The sequence below is a fragment of the Strigops habroptila genome, chromosome 4 (assembly GCF_004027225.2).
Source record: "Strigops habroptila isolate Jane chromosome 4, bStrHab1.2.pri, whole genome shotgun sequence".
Taxonomy (NCBI): Eukaryota; Metazoa; Chordata; class Aves; order Psittaciformes; family Psittacidae; genus Strigops; species Strigops habroptila.
In genome coordinates this window covers 24,087,617-24,110,334 of record NC_046358.1, presented here as the reverse complement: position 1 = coordinate 24,110,334, position 22,718 = coordinate 24,087,617, and the positions used below count along the sequence as shown (strand labels likewise).

At 36.4% G+C, this 22,718-nt stretch overlaps 1 protein-coding gene across 3 annotated transcripts in view; it reads left to right on the top strand.

Annotated features, from left to right (window-relative positions):
- WDR25 (WD repeat domain 25) overlaps window positions 1–22,718 on the top strand; it is a 63,660-nt gene that overhangs the window by 31,626 nt on the left and 9,316 nt on the right. For all 3 annotated transcript variants that reach the window (XM_030484411.1, XM_030484410.1, XM_030484409.1), the window contains exons 3-4: window positions 3,731–3,878; window positions 13,127–13,257. In XM_030484411.1, the coding sequence (XP_030340271.1) occupies window positions 3,731–3,878; window positions 13,127–13,257 (279 nt within the window). The remainder of the gene's footprint in view (window positions 1–3,730; window positions 3,879–13,126; window positions 13,258–22,718) is intronic.

Below are 22,718 nucleotides of genomic sequence, written 5' to 3'. Positions count from 1 at the left end.
GTATACAGTAGATTCTCCATTTGTTGGTGTAACATGGTTCACATCTGTGTCAATTCTAGGTGCAGAATGGTGTTTGTAACTTGGGACAGACACATTCTGTTACAGTTGAGCATTCACATCTCCCACCCTTTTGTAATTTCTTATTTGTACAGGAAGTGCATTGCTTGTCCTGTGGTTGTCTTGATTTCAGTTCTGCACACCCATTTTTGTTTCTTGATATTCAATGGCTCACTTTTATATGACTTTCTGTTAGCATGGCTGCATCTCTTAAGTGATTGCTGAAAAGTTAACTATAAATATCAAATACCACTTGCAAATAGGAAGCAGAGCTTCTCTTTTTCTGTGGAAGATGAATATTGAAACATAAAGCTCTGAAATTGTTCTTCAGGGGATGCACTGCACTGTATCTCTGTTGCATCAAAGCACACACTAATGTATCAAAGTTTCACTGAGCAGAACTCGCCAGATGTGAGACTTTAAGGAAAATCCCAGGTGGGTCATGTGGAACCATACCTAGGATTGAATGTGCTTGGATGAAACTTGCAGAGCATTGCTATTGCACAGCAGGACAGGATCTGCCATCTTCTTTTACTGCCTTGTTTAACTTCTCTTTCCATTAAGCTGTGAAGCCACAGTAGAAGTGGTATCTCTCACCGTTATTTAAAAGCACATTTGTGGGCTCCAGTGAATTGCATTGGACTGTATCTTGATGGAGGTCCGTCCTAACTCTTCTGTCAAACTGATAGACTGTATTAGGCATTAACTGTGGGGTTTGGTAGCCAGAACTGCAGGGGTGGCCTGTGTGAGAAGCAGTTGTGTGCTGCCCTGTCACAGGTGTTGAAGAAAGGGGGCAGCCACAAGGACACGTGGGGAAACATGAGGATGCATGTGAGGACACACACAAGGCAATGGGAAGAGATAGGGGAAGAGATGGGCATTTGGAGCAAGGGAGCAGCAAAGAGAAGGATATGAAAAGAGTGAAGTGCAAGGAGAGGCAACAAGAAACGTCTGGGTCCTGACCCCAGCCTCCTGCGATGGCCTTTGTCTACTGAAGGGACGTGGAAGGGACTGAGCGTACAACTCAGTGAAAACAAGTGAAGTTGGGGTAGGAGTAGGGGAGGAGAAGCACTGGACTGAAGTGGGGCCTGAGGAGGGAAGGTGCTTCCCTAAATGCTCGTTTAATTCTTGGTCTTTTTCCTCAATACCTGAATCTGTAATTAAAAGTTTATGTTCATTCGCAATAAAGTGTGTTTCCTCAGTCAAGACTGCCTTGCCCACATGGCTCTAAGTCCAGAAGGCATTGCAACATCACCATTACGTGAGCTAAAAGAACTGGTGAAAAGCCAAACAGTGGGGAGAAATGTGGTACTCAGTAACTTGTACCTTGTGCGTAGTCAGTGGTCTCATTCACAAGAGTCGATTGTTTGTTGTGTTTCACATAATGGAGGCAGCTTCAGGGGTGTGCTTTTTGCATTTATATACTTTTTTTTAATCAAGCAGGGTCTCGGAAGTGCTGTTGAACTTGCTTTGCTTCAGCCTTCTTGTGAAAATTGAGTTTTCATACTTAATCATTAAAACATGACAAAGATATCTGAAGCATGTACCACCTTTTTTTCTTCCTTTCATCTTGATTCATTCATTAGGTTCCTTGAAGCCCTCCAAGACACAATTAACCCTTTTTTTCATACTGCGAAGCTTGAAATAATCATTAAAACTCATTAAAGCAGAGAAACTTACTTTCAAAAGCAGTTTAATATTAAGATTTTCCTGATTTCTTTTCCTGTGGATAGGGTAGAATACTTAGGGTATGGCCATCACAGTTCCAGTCTTACATGACTGTTCAAGTAATGAATGGTAATTGGTTGCTTTGCATTGCAGACCTGTGCTCCATACTAGAAGATTCTTTGAGATAATTTTCTATAGTGGAATGCTGTCTTCTGAGTTTGGGCTGTATAATAATGATACTGTCTTAGAGTTCTTTTTGTCCAGTAAAAAGAAAATACAGTTGAAGATAAAAATACATTACCAAAAGTCTTGCTTTTTTCTCTGCCTTTACATTCTCTTCTATTGTGAATTGTACTGTTGCTACAGTAAAGCAAACATCTACTTATGTTTTCTGATTTACCAAGTTGTTTTTGTTTTTAATGTCCTTTAAAATGCACAGATATGCAGTCAATTTTATTTTAGTGCTGACTTCAGTGCTCTTGTGCTGACATACATGAAGGTTGAATTGGATCTCACTTTAAAAAAAGTCTTTTTTTTTTTGTATTCTGTTAATTGCCTAGTCTGTTCCTAGCATTATATAAATGATCTTAGAATTGAGGAATTGATTCAATAGACAAAATTCAGAACAAACTTTGAAGCTCCTAGGTAGCATTGTTTTCATCCTGCAAGTTTTTGTAGGAAGAAAGTGACGCATTATGAAGTACCATGAAGTAAAACGGTGACTTTAAAGCAATAAACTTCCTTGGGTTTACTGAAACTGCAATAAAACTGTCATGAAGCACTGTAAAAGCATTGATTTATTTGTACTACTAATATGAGAAGTAATAAAATGTAGGATTTACTGGTATGGTTATAGCATTTGTTATCTATTTTATTAGACAACTCAACAGGTATTATATTGCATTGTACAGTCATAAAATATTTTATAATCTGTTACTGAAACAGAATATTGATAGGGAAAATAGTTTTGATATTTATCCTTCTCTCAGAGGTGAGCACACTGGATATTTTTATGGGACATTTGTTGCTAAACTTCTAATTTTATCTTAAAATTGACAGTAAGCATCATGGAAAGGATGTGCTTTTGATTATTGTTTACTATACTTGGTCACTGAAATTGTAATTCAGACTAGTTCTATTTTCTAAAATATGTTATTTGGAAACAGTTGCATTTCTCTTTAAAGATTCTTTTTAAAATATGAGCAGGTCTATCTCTGTTCTAAAAATATTAGTTATTATATGCTTAAAAAAAAATTGGATAACTAGTAGAACATGATTTTTAGAAACGCTCAGCATCAACCTAATTCTGTCCAGAAGAAACTGAAAAATGGGAGGACTTAGGCCACTCCTTAGAAGTCTCCATGTAGTTGCATGATGATATTCTTATCTGCCTCCTCAGTGAAGTGAATTACAAACTGAGTGAGAAATACTATAATAGCCTATATATAGGCAGATGTGAAAGCTGTAATCTGCTAGCATTCCTTTTACTTGATAGAAAGCAAGATATGATAGAGACAATAATTTGGAAGAAAAATTATTTGAAGGGAAAATGTATTTGGATGCGTCCCTGCACAGAGGTAGGACAGCATTATGAATGCGAAAGTATTACATTAATAGCCACTGACAGCTATGTAGACATTTCAAGAAATAATACAACTCATAAAGTCATAAACCTTGGCAGTGTTCGAAGCCAAGTTGTATGGGGCTTTGAGCAACCTGGTCTAGTGGAAGGGCACTAGACCATGGCAGGGGGGTTTAAGATTCCTTCCAACTCAAACCATTCTATGTTTCTATAGAAATGTAATAGTGATTTGTGCCTTGTTAATAAAATGCGCTAATTCTAATCAACTGTGCAATTATTTCAAACAGAATTCTACAGCTTAGCATTATTTGAATTCAGAATTCAAAGCTTTGTCAGCCACAATGGTTTGCTATAGCTACTTATCAATACATTGAAAAAAACACCATGATTCTTCATAAGGTTTTCGTTATCCTTCTTTTTAAGGTTTGGGATGCTGTAGATACAGGCTGCTGTTTGAAATCATACTCCTGTCACTCCCGTGCTGTTCGAACTGCCCGGTGGTCGTCTTGTGGAAGAAGGATCCTCAGTGGGGGCTTTGATTACATGCTGCATTTAACAGATGTAGAAACAGGTAAAGGTCACGTAAGGATGCATTATAGCTCTGTCTTTATCGAGTACAGATAACTTTGGATCTCGCTAGCCTTATTCTTTCTTCTAACAAGATAGATAAAAATCTATAGTTCCAAGTTAGAATTCTTGAAACATGTCCTCACTAAAAAAGTCTCAGCAATTAAGGGTAGTTGGAGATACTTAAGAAAACTCAAGTATCTTTAACTTCATGAACATACGTAATTTCTGTTATCAGATACAGAATGTGTATTTTTTTTAATGCTCTGTCATGATCATTCATTAAAGTGTTTGAAGAGCTGAAGGCTGACTTCAGTAACATTTATACATATGGTTAATTTAAACATAGGCTTGTATCTCATTCTCAGTTGGATTGGCTTTAAGTTTGTGCTTAAAGTTAATTACTATTTTTTCCTTTTTTTTATAGAAACTTAAATTCTGTTATGAAACCTTGAGAGTGAACCTGTGTGATTTTGATGCAGTTGTGAATTTACTTTGGGATTTGAATGTTGTGACCTTAGCAGCTAATTTCCAGCATGCTGTGTCTCCTCATGCTGTGTCTCCTCACGTTTCCTTCACTAACTAAAGTGGTTCTATTAGCTAGATTTCTTTTCTCCTTTATGCATGTTACCAGCATTCAAATGGCAGCATTCACTGGGCCTGTACATAATAGGACACCTCTGCGTGTGTATAAATGATTAGACCTAATATAGTACCTTGTCAACTGAAGAGATGCAATTTTATTTTTTTCCACTTAGTTTACTTTTAAATGTTTAACTCCTGCAAAGGTGCAGTATTTTTTTTGTAAGACTACAAAAGAAATACAGAAACTACAAGCAATTCTCATCTAGGAGGGTTCTCTGTTATGTAAAAGAAGTACATTGTATGCGAATATCTGGAGAGCAGCAGCCCTATTCAGATGAACTGGGAAAGTGGCCAAGGAAATTTGTGAATATTGTTCACATGAAAAGAAGATTCTTTTCCATGCTCTAAGAATTTATTTTTCTCACCATTTGTCACACCAGAAGTATTTAAATTCGATGATGACTGGAAGGGAGCTGCTGTAGTTTGGGAATATAAAACATGTGACACAGTTACCAAATATTGATGTTTTGAGAATATTCATGTTTTGTAATGGGGAAAAGAGGTGTATATATCTGAGGTAGTAGTATTACATGAGGTTAATATACCAAGTCATTAATTTCTCAGACTTACTGGCATTTTTTTATTTTCAGTCTCATTGCAGCAACCTTAAAATTTTTAGTCTCTTATATAACTGAATCTTACTAATCCAAGTTGATCAGTTGTTTACAAATTCTAAACAGAATGGCTACCTTCTTAATGGGATTTATAGCAGTAGAATAGATTTGATGTGCCTGAGTCATTTGAAGGGATTACAGTGGGGAAAATCTCACTTTATAAAATAATAGAACAAATTCCAAAGATATGTTACTTTAATTGTATACTTTAATTTCTAACATCTTTTTGACTTAACTATCCAGTAGTGGGATACTAGTCTGGATTAAGTTGTTAGTAGTGGTTCATTTGGAAGAAGGTACTTCTAGTATTTTAGGCAATGACAATAACAAATTTGAAACCAACTTGTGAGTTGTGTAGTATTTCTAACTACTTAAATAAACTATGTGTAAAGACAAAATGAATGCTTATAATCCTTGCAAATACCAGATATTCATTATTGTCTTATTTCTAGGACACAGAATTCCTTGTAGCTCTTGAGAACTGCAGTTGTAATGTTGATGTTTAGACCTGACTTAGTGACACACACCTTGTTTGGAAAAATTACACAAGTGATCAGAATTTTATTGTCATTTCCTACACATGCAGACCAGTTTCTGATTTCCTTCTCTCTTGTAAAGTTACTCTTTTTTGTCATACATTTTTAGTCAATTCTTGTCAGAGAAACAGGGCAAGCAGTTTGCCTCTGGAATCCATATCAATTTGATATAAAAAGCCTCATTTCCATTTGAAAAACACTAAGATGGCTATAAGATTTTGATTTACATTAGTTCACTGAATCATTCATTCCTCCTCACTCTTCATCAGTGCTGAGATGATTTCTTCTTTGATTAACTTCAGATAGTTGTTAGAACTGTTCCTTCACAGAGAACTTTAGATTCATTTTTGGACTTCGATCTTAATTACTTTCTGTTGCTAGACTGAACTAACTAGCAGCGTGTTTAAATCCAGTAAATGCATGCTGATGAGATTTTATAAATAATAATGCTATCTTTAATGCTCTATGCTCTGTCTCTTCTGTATGTTGTTCTGGTTCAGCATTTTTCTAGTCATGTTTGCCAAAGTCTAATCTTTCTTGTCTTTTTCAGTATGGATTCTATATATTGCGTCTGTGCTATAAGAATTTCTACATGTCATTTGCCAAAAGAAACCTAACAGTCTGAAGAGAATTACTTTTAAAAGTTTAGGAAAGGTTGCAAATGGAGCTTAGAACATGCATGGTATTGAGCTCTTAGTTGGAAGGTTGTTTTTTTTTTTTCGTCATTTTGTGGTGTTTTTCTGTTAGGAACGTAGTTTCTGCTGTATTAAATCAAAATTGTAGTCTAGCTAATTGTTTGTTCTGGGTCTGATGACAGCTAGTTAAGAGATTCTTCAAGGAATGTGCCAGCATGTTGTAACAAGCAGCAATAGAATAAATTCCCCGGGAAATTTCGTTTCTAAGCTTGGACTTAAGTTGGGGTATCCCTTGTGCTAGGATGTTGGATGTTCCTTTTTTTTTTTTTTTTTAAAGCTTTGTGATCTGAACACCATTGGAATAGAAGCAAACACTGAAATCTCATTAATAAGAAAGCAGATTTTTTTTTTGTTGTTGGCATAGAAATCCTCATACAAGGGTAGAAGACACACGCGTGAAATCTTATCCTGAAGTTTTACACCATCAAACTGCTTCCCCTTGTCAAGTGTCTTTAATGAAAGTTCTTATATATAGGGAGGTCTAAGATGCTGCAAGCAGGGAAAATGGGCTAAGAGGAACCTCATAAGGTTCAACAAGGACAAATGCAAAGTCCTGCATGTGGAATGGAGTGATGCTGTGCAACAGAACAGGCTGGTGCTAAACTGTCTAGAAGGCAGCTTTGCAGAAAAAAACCTGGGGGTTCTGATGCTGAAGATGAATCAGCATTGCTTTCTTGCAGCAAAAGTTACCTTCATCTAGGGCCAGATTTGTAAAAGTTTACCTAGGACATAGAGAAGATTACACCAGGCTCTTTTCAGAGGTGCACAGTGAAAGGATGAGAGGCAAAGGACGAATGTAAGAACACAGGAAACTTTTTGGCTCAGCTCAAGGGTCATCAAACACTAAAGCAGGCTGTCCAGAGAGACTTTAAGGTCTCTATACTTGGAGATACTCAGATACTTCAGTAACCCCTAAGTAACCTGCTGCAGCTGGACCTACTTCTGAGTAGGGATTTGGACTAGATGCCCCCTGGAGGTTCAGCCTGTATGATTTGTTGATGCTGTGGTGGAAGAATGGGGAAAGAGAAGAATTCAAATTATTGAGGTACAATGAATTCACTCGTCCTGGTTTGGTGAAAGAGATGCTGTTGTACAAGTCTTCTTTTTCTAAATTTGTTTTTTATAGATCATCATTTATTATCTTGAATGGTCATCCATAGTCCTAACCTCAGGATGTCAAGCTAAGAAGTTCCACAAATTCAATTTTCTTAAACTGATATACATATTCAGTGCATAAATCTGATCCAAACTATGCCTGAAGTACTTAAAGAACTTAAGGTTATTTATGTGTCATTTGCATGAGTGGTTCTCTGGCTGCAGTTTGCATGAGGCATGTTCAGTACTGCAATATGGAGTTTTATAAATATTAGTAGATCCAAAAACTGCAGCTGAGCTGCCTGTAAAGATTACTTGTTAATATTTTTTTATTGTCCTATTTCATATAAAGTATTTTTTATAAAAATAAAACTTTCTGAAAGTTTTCAAAAATGTGATAGTCATGCAGCAGTCTGAACCAGCGAGACTCACTGGTTCATCTCTACTAACACCACACTTGCAGTCAGTTTCTACTAGTGATAGTTCAGACACTTTGTTATTTACAGAGTAGTAGGTAGTGCTATATTCACAGACCACTGAAAAAAATATTGCTTTTAAAACAATTCCAGGTCAAGTACATTTGATGTTTAACGTTTGTTATGTCCAGACGTAATGGAGATGCTTTACCAACTTTAGGAAGGAAATCTGAATTTTAAAATTTATTTATAACTATTTTATTTTAGGAATATATGTTTTATTCATCAGTGGATTTTTTTATTAGGCACAAATAATTGGTACAGTAGCATAGGCAGAACATTGGTTGGATTGGTACCATTTGCATATTACAGATACTTCTCGTTTCTTTAATATTATGACAGAGCGAATCTTCCAAGACATTTTTGCACATTTCCTATGTTGCCAAATGCTGCAGTTATATTTCGGTTCATGGACTGAGCTTGATTTCAAATATAACTTCCTCAGAGTTTTATAATGGGAAATTGAAATTCCCCATTATTTTGAAAGTTTTCACATTACCGTGGCCAGGATACTGAAATTAGGCTGTTGGTTTTGAAGGAAAGTTCAGATTATATATATGGTCACTTAAATCTGTCAGGGTTTTTTAAAAGAAAAAAACCCAAACTTTTTGCATTATTTTGAGAGTTTCTTAATGGAACATTTTGTACCCCCCAAAAAGATGGTGCAAGTTTGCTTTTCTGTATTTTCTTTTATATTCGAATTTGGTAGTCCTATAGATATAACATTATTGTTATTATAATTGTATTTGTTCACATAGGAGATTCCTGTTCACCAGGGCAAGTGCTTGTACATAAACATCACCACAGGAGAGCCATGACTTTATTCTATTTCTTCCCTTCTCTCCCAGTAATATGTAGATAGTATGTTGTTTGAATATGCATGAAAGTTTTCTATGACATCTCAGAAAAAAGCCCAGTTGATGTGTTTTTGTCTGTTTGCTTGGGGTTTTTTTTAATGCATACAGGCAGGGAAATCCTGCTTATTTCTGCTAAGCGAGATTACGCTCATGTCCTTGTAATGTGGCTTCACTTTTCTTATCGAATAGTGTAAGGACGTGAATGTTTTTGGATTATGCAGGTAGGGGTGTGAACCTGAGAACCACTAAACACTTACAGAAACATCCTGTGCTCAGTAACTGTGCTGATAGTCTGTGAAAAATTCACAATGTTAAATTACCTTTAAAATGCCTGATTTCATAGTTGAGCAGTTTCACAGTAGGCTGTGAGAAACATATGTTCAAGGTCTTTTAAAAGATTTTTTTCTTTTTCATACTGTGTATGTTACTGGTGAGCCTTTAGTAAAGGAAGAATTGAATTAAAGCACTTTAAGAATATAAAACACACTGTAAAGATTTAGTAGATCTTGTTACTGAAATTGTGACATTAAAGATTGAGAGAAATATTTGCTTTCTGCTTTGGAATAATGACCTCTTATACAGGAAAATCATATGGGGTATAGATTTTTCCCTCAATTAGCCAAATAGATTTTCAGAAGATATAATTTTCTACAGTCTACAAGTTGGTTGAATCTTTGTTATGCTGTAGTGCTTTTATGAACTAAAATGCAATAAATACATGCACAATAATGGTATATACAAGCTTGCTGAATTATACCTGTTGTATTCTGTTGTGGATAAGGGAGTCTTCTGTTCAAAGAACTTCTTTTGCAAGATAAAACATAAGGCCCTCGAAAGTTGAATGTTTAATTTTAATAAACTGCATAGTTTTAGAGAAAAATATACGTAACTGTAAATACTGACTTCCAGGAAGATGAAGCAGGGTCTCCAACAAACACTGAAGCTGGATTTCCCAAGCCATGGGGCTTAGATCCATCACAGCATGGTTGCGGCCTGGAAAGCAGCAAATTCTGCTCATAGTAGTAAAACACACTAAATAAAGTTTGCACAGAAAAGAACTAAGAGTTGAATTTGTTTTTTTAAAATATTGGATTGCATGAGCTATTTTGCCCCATATCAGCTTCTGCAGTGATCTGTTTCATCTCTCAGATGGATATATTTCCTAAACTTCTCAAGTTCTGAAAGATTTACAGTGCTAGAGATTTTTGTAACTGTGTAGAGAACGTGCCTGAGCACTTCAGCTCTCCAGTCCTAATATGTAAAATGGAAAGGTTTAAGGGATGTATTCATATACATGTTAGGAAAGTTCATTTAGCTGGGTTCAGGCACGTTTGCCTGACAAGCAGTCTCATATAGATTCTTTGTGTTATGCATAAATTTAAGTTCTGTCAATAGGAGAGTTTCCTTTCTATGATGTTGTGATCTTCCCCTTTTGAGTATATTATCTGCTGCTATTACTTTGCTCTTCCACATTCCAGACTTTTTCTCATTTTCTGTGTTGTGGCAGTAGAATGAAATTCATATATACATCTAATACCGCCAACTCTTCAGAACACTGTATAATGAGTTTCCAAAAAGAGATGCTCGATTGAATTTCACTTTGGGGGGTGAGAGAATGAGAAAGAAAGTTTTACTTCAAAGTATTAATTGGAAAGCCTGAGCTTTTAAGATTAATGTATTGTGATTGCTCCTCAGACCAGTTAAAAAGCTAGCATGGGTAATATCTGCATCAAACAGTAAGGTAACAGCTTAGATAGGAAAAAATAGGAGGTTAGAGGGTATAGAGGTGAATAAGATGCTCTTTTGCATGGTTGTTTGCATGAATTTTATTTAGTATTAGACTATAATATAGAATTTATAGTGCTGAGATCATTACAGTATACTGTCAGTGCAAGCTTTTGGATAAATAACAGCCTCTAGAAGACAAGGGCAAAACCAGTACCCACTTCTCTTTAACATAGGGGGAGCTAGAGTAGGGAATTAGAGAATTTTAGTCTCTGGAGGAAATATTGAGCAAATAATTGGAAGTAGTTGGGGAAGAGATTGAAAGATGGACTAAATTAATAACAAATGATGTTATATCAATCTTCTTTCTGTGGAAAAGGTAACAGATCTTGTAGTTATTAGATGAAATGCATCTTGAATTTAGTGCACATCATTTTTGGTTTTGTCTTATCTGACTCTCATATCTTAGGCTAGAAAGTACAATGGCAAGAAAAATGTACCTATTATAAAAAAAGCGGTTTTCAGAAATATTGTGGAGGTAAACACCTATTTTAGTAAAGGCAGTTAAACAATTAATGTTTGTTGTAAGGTTAGATGATGAGTTCTGCTGGATCACTGCTCTCTCTAATGCTGTATGGATGACACTTTATGGAAAACAGTGACTGCTTGATGCACCCTTTATGAAGGTGTTTGACAGGATTAGTACAGGTAAACTGTAGTTTTGCTAATTTCTGGCTGCAGTACTATTGAAAACTTGTTGACTATACTGCCAGATTGTTTATTAAACTAGATACTACTAGGAACCAAATTCCTTTAGGAGCAAAGAGTTATTTAACTGACTAGTGTGTCTCCACAGGGAAATCCAATATTTTCTCAAGTGCTGAGGATGAGAGTAAGATGCATGTGTATATGGCTTTTCTAAAGCCTGCAAATGATGCCTGGTAGTGGTGTACATGAGAGCAACATCTTGTTGCTCCTATAACTAATTATTTTAATATTTTCTTCCTTCCCTGTGTAGTCTTTCTATTCTTTTTTCTACCACCCCCCTCCCACCCCCCCCGATTCTATAGCTTTTAGAGTACTGAAAACTCCCATGGTGAGATATGGTCACTGTTGCATATTTCTTATAGAGAGAAACTCTGCTGCCCTTATGACTTTTTTCTCTTTTGGGGGAAGGTACTTAAGGACTAAATGAAGTCTTTCAGTAGTGACAGAGAGACCCTTTAGATCTTGCATGGGTAGTTAGTGGAGAATCTTTTTAAAAAGAACAAAAAAACCCCTACAAAAAACAGTGTTCATGTAGAACAGCGCTCACCCCTCCCTCGTGCTCCCTGCGGTCTATTCTCCCTGACCCTGCTAGCTTGAAGAGCATGCATGATGAAGTAAAATCTCTCTTCTTTAAAATGAATAAATAAATAATTTGACAAGTCTTAGCCTCTTGACTGTAAGTTGAGTTCAGCAGATGGAAATGATGATGAAATCAAATTAATTGGCTCCAACTTAAGAAATAAGCATAAAAAAATTCTATATGAATGAACATTCATCTAATAGTAGTTATATCCATCACTAACATCTTTAGCTCAAAGTATTTTCAGTTAAGAAGCCCATCTTAAGACAACCCTCATTTGCTGAAAATATAGATTAATGAATATTTTAGGGAGCTTTTGCCATAATATTTCAAGGGTTTGTTGTGTGGGATTTTTTTTTTTAATTTTTTTATTTTTCCTGCAGTACCTTTTTCACTGTGGCTTAAAGCAGTAGCTTTATTTACTGTAGATCTTTATATGTGATATGTAGAAAATAAAGCACAGTTGAAATTGCAAAATGAGTAAATGTACTTTTTGTGGTCCATACTGCTCTTCCAAAAAATAGATTTCAGCAGATGCGTTAGTGTCACGAATTTGTTAGAATGAAAGGAAGCAGTCGACTGTGGAAGAGTCCTATAAATTAACCTAGCTGAATGCTGTTGCCTTTGAAAGTGTCGACACTCCAGTCGATACTAACCACAGGATCCTGCAGAGATTAGTGTACACAATTAAATGTTGGGAACAGTGTATCCATGGGAACAGCTATTGCCTTCATATGATGGTATGCAAATTATTTCCTACTTTCAAGATGAAGTTTCACTCCTGCCTTCACAGAAAGATAAGTAAACATCTCAAGAGTTGTAGTACAGTTTGGGGCATGGTATTTCTGTAAAAGCAATATTTTGTTCTAGGTATTTTTATCCCACTGAAAGAAAGACTATGGCTTCTCTGTAGGGAAACATTCAATCATTAGATTTGTAGATTTAGTCCTGCATGTCAACTGAACTGGGTCTTGGTGGAGCTCCTCAGTATGGGAAACCACTTGTTCTCTCCTTTCAGTAGGAAGCAGTCAGTGGTGCAGAAGCCCATGAGGAGGAGCAGTTTCACATGGATGGAAGTTAGTGACTTACATCTTGTATTTTCAGTAAATCAAGAGTAGCCGTAGATACTCGAAATGTGTTAATATAAACATATTCACTTTTGATAACATTGTTATTTTTGAAACTAGGCTGAAATGAATAACACATTTCTTTTTTTTTTTTTTTCCTCAAATGTCAATCTTCGCTTCTTCCTTTATTTTAGGAAAGCAGATATTTAGCAGCAAAAATGAATTTAGGATCAGCACACTAAAGTTCCACCCTACAGAGTCAAATATTTTCATTTGTGGAGGGTTCAGCCCTGAAGTTAAATCTTGGGATATAAGGACTTCTAAGGTAATGGAAATTTTTTTCTTTCTCTTTCTCTTTTAAAATGTTTCCTAGCTTGGGTGTGCTGTGCATTAGTAATCTGCTAGATATACTGGTCTTTCAATGAAATCTTACTCTGAAGTATTTTGCATTTGTCATTAATTGTGTTGCCATTTGTTGCTATGAACATTTGTAAAGTTTTTGAAGCATGAAGAGGAACATTGTACACAAAAATATTTTTGTTTGTTTGTTTATATAAATATGAGTAACATACAGTTGAATTGAAGCCAATGGCTCATTTTGAGGATTGTGAAAAGCAGTCGTGTACTAGGAAGCAGTACAGCTAACTTGCTGTTCAAGCTGCTACGTGTGGGTCAGGATGTGTTTATGTGTATCTTTTGTATAGAAGCTTGGAGTAATATTTACATTCATGAAGGGTCACAGAGAGGCCTGTGTAGCCTGTGCCTTTATCGTGAACCACCGAGAACAGTGTGCTTCCAGCTGCCATTCAGAGCTCAGGTAAGACGAGTGCTGTACTCTGCCAGTGGAAGTATAAGGCAAGCTGACAGAACAGCTCAAAGAGCAGCAGTGACTGTAGAGTGAGTTCTTTGTTTTCCTTTGAATTTCTATGTGGGTAGTTCCTACTCATCTTAGTTAGCCATCTGTTTGCTCTTGAGGGTGACAGAAGGGATCTGAAAAAGATAAGATTGTTTATCCAAACTTTGCCTTTGATGTACTAAGAATAATAAGTGAGTGATGTAGGGAGATGCATTTCATGTATGAGGACTCTGGAGAGCTCTGAAATCATTATGGGAGTTGCACTACTGAGGAGACGCAGTATTCTTGTACAATTAAGAATCTAGTTCCTGTGCTGCAGTTTTTCCTTTAGATTTGTGACTGATGTTTGAGAAAGGGATTGAATTGTATAGGATCTATACCATAGGCTTCCCTCACAGGTGGTCAATCACAGGTGATACTTGCACTTCAAGGGTTATGCTTCAAAAAAGATTCCCCCCTGCCCCTCTCACCCCAGCAATTCTGATACCAGCGATTGTGATGGCATACCTGAGGACTATGGAAAATTGGCATTGACTCAGGCAGAGTTAGGGGGCTAAATAACACATTAATGCTTGTGGAGGTAAGTTAGTTTTGAGTCATCTCCTGAGTCTGATTCTCTTATATTGTCAGTATCTCTGCCAATCACTGATATTTTGGTTTTGTCTTGGAACAGATAGTGTGTCAGATGGTGTCACCAAGAAAAATGACTTGAAAAATGCTGTTCTTGGTCCTTTTCCCCGCTTGTGAAATGTCAGAGTTTCAATAGTGCTTTCCCTTGGTACAAGATGAGGTATCAGCAATGTTTTATTGCAAGCAATGAAATCAATAAATGTGTTCGTCTTTTAAAGCAGCTCCTTTCTCTTAGGTTTTAAATTCTGGTGGTGCCTCAGCTCAATTGGTGTGTCTGGCAGACCTGATTGTAATTCAGGCCTACGTAAATATGTATTCACAAAACAGTTCCTTGTGGACAGGGGCAGGTCTGGGACAGCATGTTCTTCTTAACCTGGACAGAAGCTGCAAAGCAGCATGTGCATCCCAGGCTGTGATTGCCAAATATTGCCAACCACCTTAGCTTGCTGTTCCACAGAAGATGCCTCCTACAGAAATATATGCATGTCCATGCTACAAGACTGGAGTTTTCTGATTGACAAAGGGTGGTTTAACTGTCTTGAAAAGTCTTCTCCATGAAACTGTTCCTGAAAGGTAACAGTAGAGAGGAATGTGTCCTTCAGCAATGAAAGGTGTTTGCTGGAACAAGGAGAAGACAAGTGTAGAGAGGTGTAGAACATAGTTTGCATGAGTCTTTATTGCGGTGAGGAGCAGACAATTGTGTTGAAATGGAGGTTACAGTAGAAGATGGAAAGATAAGGGGCAGCGTGCAATTTGTGAGGTATTAGCCTTTGTAAAAGGCCTTGTCAGAAGGCAAAGGCGCAAAACCATACAGATAAACTGTAGACTAGCTCACCCTTTCATAATATTCTGTAATTCTGACTACCGGAAGCCGAGCTTGAGATGATGTTCTGATATAGAAACTTTTGTGTAAACTACATGTCTGGCAAAAGTGCAGAGGAAAACTGCAGTTTTCAGTACTTTACCACTGCTCAGTTATAAGAAACAATAGTTATGCTTGGGATCTCCTTTGTGTAGGTTGCAGGGAATGACATATAAGCTGTGTGTTCGTATGCAGGCAGAGCCAGTAGTGAATGCTTTAGGTGACGACATCTTGTGATTCATTTCCAGAGGACAAACAGACACCATGAAAACCTATTTATATCTGTGTAAAATAGGAACATGAATACTTAACATTTTATTAATTTGACCGTACATTCAGTCTAAACCAGCCCTCGTGTTTTCTAATTAGGGAGTATACTATCTTTATGAGATTCAAACAGAATTTGATGGTATCTTTATGCTTTACTGCCCAAATCTCTTTTTTTTTTTTTTGACTCCTTGCTTACTCATCTGGGCACGGTGCTTTTTTCAAATAGTTACAACAGTATATTTGTCTTTCCATGGGCCATTCCATGTCCACTTTTAATACTGTTGCCAGAGTAGATGATACCCAGGATTGTTACATTATGAATTTTTTCTTTTTCACTGTATTGCTGTTGTGTGCAACATGTCACAACATTGCATGGTGTGACATTCTTTGATCCCATCTTGCGATGTGATTTCTCAAAAAACAGTGCATTCTGTGGCCAGGATGCTATATACAGCTAAAATGAGACTAGCAGAATAATGCATTTTTATCTCAGTGACTAACCATAAACTCATTTTGCAATGCTCAAGCTCCAGCCTTGGAACCTGCCTTAAAGAGCTGTTGATCTCTGAGGAGTTCACACAGTGGTGGTCTCTGTACCTGCAGGTTACTCCAGTGCTTGAAAAGATTGTCTGTAACTCCATTTGTGTAAACTGGTGCTAATGAAGAGATAAGGGAAACATCCCACTTTCTGAGAGAATAAGTGAGTGAATGTATTCTAACAGGTAAAATAAGAAAGCTTTTAGGCTTGGTAAAACAAAAAACACAGCCTCTTTCTTTTGTACAGCCTCTACTGGGTTCTGTCTGGAAGTTTCTAGAAGCTGTTACCTGCTTTGTTCATTAGGAAGTAATTATATTCATGTAGAACTTCACCAGTTGGAAAACTAGCCAATGAAGTAGCACACAAGGAATATTAATTTTAATAATGAGCAGTCTCTAATCACCTTGGAAAGTGAAAAGCTTGGGTTCAGCCTCATAACAGATACTGATCCTTTTTTCTTTTGTTTGTTTAATACGTTTGCTCATTTGAAAACTGTAATTTTGTATGTAATGTGATTGTCTAAAGCAGCAGTGTGGTTTACTTTCTTACTCTGAAACCTTTCTAAAAGGGGGAGAGAGCTTCTATTATCCGTTGATATTTTTTCCCTGATATGAGGTGGCTGTAGCTGAGTGATAGGTGTAGATTGTTAGACACCTGTATTTGTATTGATTTTAAAATTAGAGCTGCGTGTGTACCAAGTGAATGTGGAAGGTCATAACTGAGTGGGGAAAAATATAAAACTCTGATTTCATTGCTTATGGCTTCTTCTTGCAGAATGGCAAGTATCACCTATGCATTATTACTGCAAAATAACGTTACATTTCAAACTCTCAGCCATGGGACGGTATGTTGGTTAGGCATGAATAAATATCATCAGTATCTCATCTCTGCTTCTCCCTCATTTGGGGCATTTCAATGGATTCTTCAGGAATTCCTCCGTCCAGCTTATACTGTTATCTTTATTCACAGGATAAAACCAGCATGCTTCATGTGTTTTCCATCTTACACAGTTATGGCCATATTGATTGGATGAAGTGTCCTGGCCAATCCTGTTCTAACGAATGCCATTTGGTCTTAACTGAAATAGATGTCTGAGGCCTCTTATCACTTTGTTTCAGTTTTGATGCAGACAACTTTAATATCTTTCAAATGCTTTCATCCTAATTCATTACAAGATTTTCCTGTTTTGCCTGTTCCTTCAAGTACGTTAACCTGTCATTCAGCTTGGAATGATGTGTGGGTGAACTAATGACTCTTTTTGTTCCCATCATCATACTCCTGATAGCCTTTTCAGGCTTTGCAGCATATTTTGTCAATAGAATGAGCACCCTAAATCAAGAGCTTGAATCTTGTTAGTCATTGCTCATTGAAAACTCAATTTCAGCATTCACTGGTAATTCAATTTCAGATGTCATTCTTTAGGATATACACCTGTGTTTTAACAAGCTATCCACTTGCACATCTCAAATTTAACTATGTGAGGCAAAATGGTAATTGCATATCAGGAAATGAGGGAATTTTTGGTGGAAATGCTGACCAAAGCATTAAGCATCACGGACATAGAGAGAATGACTGATAACAAAACTATTGTCCAATTACACATTCATGCAGTGGTCGAAATGGGCAGCTCTATGCCAGTGTGCCACTTTGGCTGCTGTTGGAAAATGACATAGAATAGCTGATAGTGGTATTTTTCAAAATTAGTACTTCTGAAATCTCACTTTGATTTTATAGAGCATAAGTTTATGAGAACAAGTTACTAGTATTTATTCATGTATTGAATGTGGTATAAATACTGGATTTCTAAGCCCCAGAGAAAATATATGACAATAGCTGTGAGGCAGTCTTTCAGCTACTAATACATTGAGAAGTATTACGTACACTAGGCTATTAATCAGAAAGGCAGATATAAAAAGAAAAAAAAGAAGGAATATTGAAAGACGTTTATTGCTATCCCTGTTCTGTTGAGCAAATAAGCAAAATGATTTCAAATGTAGCATTGGGTATTGAGATAGATAAAAAAGGAAAGAACAATAAGGGAGTTAAAATCTTCAAGATAAAGCTAAGCAACATACTTCAGAGAAATGAATGGATGGAATAGCTTGTTAACTGCTCAGTGAAATGTAAGGTATACAGGCATCTCAAAATTACAGAGACAAGTAATCAGGGCCTGAGGGGGAAAGAATAGAAAAGGCAGTTGAATAGCTTGTAGAGATTTATTATAGTGGTATTTCTTTGTGTTAAACCCAGTTCTGTCTCTGGTGAAGGGATTATTCCGGAGATCTTATATTGCTGTATAACAGATTCATTACATTTATCAAACACTTGGAGAATGTTTATAGAGACTTTATGAAAAGACCAGAAAACTTGGAAGTGAGCTGCTATGTTAAAATAAAAGAAAAAACAAAAATCTCTCTGCAGTATTTACCACAGAGAGAGAATCATATTGAAAAGTCCCTGTGAGAGCTTTGGACCTTGGAGCTGAACATAGAAAAAACCTGTAAAATACCTTGAAAAAGAACTGTGCAGTAACACTGAGACCTTAAAGTGCTTATGTATTTTAGAAGTATTTCTTTTCTCTGAGCTGTGGAAAAACTTCTTAAAATGTTCAGCACAAATCAGTTGAATTACACAGTCACTCTCCATTTTGGCTCATCTATATTAGCTTTTCAGACAGGAGACAATATATATTCCAAACACTTACTCGAAATTTTGATGTTCCTTGGAGCACCAAAGAGAACAAAGGGTTGAGACTTATATCCTTTAGCTAAGCTTACGCAGATGTAATATCAGAACAGTACTACAACTGTAACTGTCTTGTACTGATAATTTAAAGTTAGCTGAACATCCTTACACCATGAGTGAATTGTCAAATTGAGTTGAAGATTTATTTACACGTGTCAGCAAGGTTTACTTAGTATAAAGCAGGGATAGTAGTAGCTCTGTTGAAAGGACATAGAGCACTCAAGAACTAGCATCTGAATATATTAATTTACACTTTCTAAATATATCCATATAACTATTTTAAAGTTTTGCCTATTTCACCTTTTATTTACATTCTGCTTTGATTGATGAAACATTCTGTAAGCATTCAGGAACTGGTTCTTTGTCATGTGCATACAGAAATGCAAGGAACTCTAAAGCTAGGGAGATTGCTGACATTTTTTTGGACTCTGTTAAAAAAAAATAGAGGAATAATTTATTCAGCTGTTGGATGTATTCTGTTCATGTGTTCTGTCTCATAAAACACTGAGGCCTATTGGAGCATTGGCAAGAGCTATCTGCTGTACTTGTCAGAACAGCAAGTCCTGAGGAAGCACTATGCAGTGATCCAGGGAGGGAATAAGTGGAAGGTGATGGGGCTGTGGCTCTGATCTTTAAACAATATTAGAAGGTCTTAGACCTCCATAAATGCAAATCCACTGCTTATGTTAAACAAGGAGGGGAAAGAGAGGAAGGGCGTCCAGCAGTGAAGACCCAGTAGTATGACCTGGCATGGCCACAGAACAGACTTGGAGGGAAAGGTTGGTTATAAATGTAGGAATAAATGAAATTATTAAAAAAAAGTTAATTATAGAAGTTAAGCGAAGGTTGATTGTGTGACTTTACTTGATATTACTCTACAATTTTCGACTTTGATAGAACAATTAGAGAAGCTGGAGAAGGCAGGGACTAATGTAGGTACTGTAAAATGAGAAAACAACCTAAAGGGGAGGACTCAAGAAAGGAAACTGGGAGGTATTTGGTGAAGTGCTTCAGGCGTGGCTTCAAATGGAGACAATATTTATTATTTTAATTTTGAAAAATATTTGTTACAAAAAGTATTGTGCTACCACAATCAATAATAATAAAAAAGGGATAGAATATCATGCAGAGAAAATGCCCGTGACTTATTAGAAATAGGAAGAGCACAAATGAATACAAAGATCTGGCCTTTTGGGATTAATAACAAAATTTTGTCAGGACATAAGCAAGGTGAATACAAAGTCAATCTGTTGGAGTGATAGGCAAATTTGAGGAAAATTTAGATTTTAATATTTACACAAAATTCCCATTTTTGAAATTCAGGTCTTATAAGCTATAGAATATATTTACTAGAAAAATGGTGGAAGCAGTTATTTTGAGCTTTTAAAATTAGTCTAGAAATGCACTGCAGAATTTTTATTATTAACAGAGCCAAGGCAGAGTAGAAACAGGGGCTTCTCCCCCATCTCCCCATCTTGCTTTATTACTCTGATTGAACATTGTTTAGCTACAAAATTGCAACTATCATCTATAGTTTTATGCTTTAAAAAAAACCCAGTGTTTCTTTAGGTTGAGCTATTTGTCTGTGCTGTAGTTTATAAAGAAGGAAGCCAAAGTCATTAAAACACAGTTAAAAAAATTAATAAATTCAGAGTGCAAGTGCAGTGCATTTGTTTCCTTGGAAACATTCTATTGCAATTTCTTTCAGATGAGATGCAGTCATTTAAAGGAGCATGTATTTAGGAAACTTAAACCATGACACTAATGAATTTGACTCAGGATAGCATATAAACATGAAAAAAGGTGGTAGAAATTGGTGGAGTTACTTGCACCTCTGGTTTCTATAGAAACAACCAATACATTGTCATGTACTGATGATATTAGGAAGAACAATGTAATTAAAATAAGATAATTTATTCAGCTCTTTAGAAAACTGAAGTTATTCTTCTCACAGTCTGAGAAAGCCTGACTGAATCTATGGACAAAAAGTTTGAAGAAATCTGGTGGGGGATGCATTTGTACTTGTGTAATGGTATTTGGTTTTAAATGTGAACATTAAGGAGTCCTTTCTGAGCATGAAGACCCATTTTATGTGGCTGTATCACATACATGAGCAGTCCTGCTGTGTTTATTTGGAAACCTCATATAGTGGTATCGCAGATGATAATCATAGACCTGTCTGTCTATGACAGACAATTATAGCAACTGCTCCTGAGGAGACTGAAATGGGCCAGAGACAAAACATGCCTCTTTATGGAGCGTGAGTATTCAAGTGAGAAGCTGTTGGGGAATAGCCATTCTAGTTTCAGCCCATTTCTAGGCAAATTTTAAACCCAGCAGCTACCAGTATGCTTTTAAAAAACAAGAATAAGAAAGCGCAGCAAACTCCTTTGTCACAATTTCCAGCAGCGGTTACCCAGACCTTTCTAATGTAGAGCGTGGGGACTTCCTGCACCACAGATACTATCTTTGTCTTTCATGGCTCTGTTTAAGTTTTCACGCTGTAGAATTGGTTGTTCTTGCATTTTTTTTAGTTTGTGGTTTGTTTTTTTTTTTTTGTGTCTGCAACATCCTGTAGCAAAAAATTCAATTTAAATACGTGTTGTGGGAAGAAGCATCTTGTTTTGAAGCTGCCTTCTGCTAGTTGGAGTCTAAATTCTTATCATGGAAGAAATCAGTCAGCTTCTCGATACCACTCAAACTTTATTTCTCATTCTTTCAAAGTCCTCATGGTTGTCCATTTCTGTACTGTAAAGTCCTTGATTATTGCTTCTCATAAAAAAGCCATTCTGCATCTCAGATGTTCCTTGTCTGTTTCCTATATACAGATTTCACTTATCCTATTTGAGCTGAGGAGATAATTTAAAAAAAAATTCTGATGGGAAAATATTTTTTTTCTAATAAATGGTTGATGCTTTCCATCACAAGAATCCTGTGCTTTCTCAAGCAATCTGAAATGACTTAAAAAAAGAGTACATTGTTCGTATAGAAGTCATCTGTCTTAACACCTTACTCTCTAGAACAGATAAACACAAATGGCTTGCACTGCAGTAGATGAAAAGTCTTCTATTTTGTGCAAAATAAACTTTCTCTTAAAGTGCACTTTTTATTACTAGTAGTGCTATATTACTGTTTCACAGAGGAAACTTAAATCAGACCACGATTGCATTAATTACCCAACATGTCGATAGGAAGAGGCAGTTTCATGCCAAAGCACTCAACCTAAAAAGGTAGGACAAGAGGTGGAAATAAAAATACAGCCATTTTTATAGGTTGGAAGACATGGCAGTGGCTGATTAAGGGTTTTTTCCATGACCATCCAAATTATGTGTAGTCCTGTTTGATTTGTTTTGAGATCTCATCTCCTGATGCTCAGGGCAATGAGTATAAAAGCACATTTCTTTCTCATCACTTGCTTAAAGCTTGAGGGGATTTTTAGGAAGGTGCAGTGCATGTAGATTACAGGTAACCAGCACAGACCTGGGGTGAGCAGCAGCTTCTGAACTGCTTGTGTTGCGGCTTTGGGCTTTCTTGACAGACAAAATACCAGGCATTGCATGTGCTTTATTCATCAAAGTATTATAGAATACTCATCTGAAATATATACCTTGAATTCAGTATCACAGCATGGTTTCCAAATCACCAGAACCCTAAGAATCTGTTTGAAACTGATTTAATTTGCTTAAATTACCTTTCTTGTTGAGTGCCTGCAGCCATGAACTCTTGCCTCGGTGAAGAAGCTTTATTATTATGTTGGGTTGTGTTGACACCAGAAACTATTAGGACTTCCTTTGAAATTATTTCTTTCATGTCCAGAAAATGCTTAGATTGAAGAAGTGGGCTGTGGTTTTCCAATGCTTATGGGTGATAAATCTGCAAATAGAA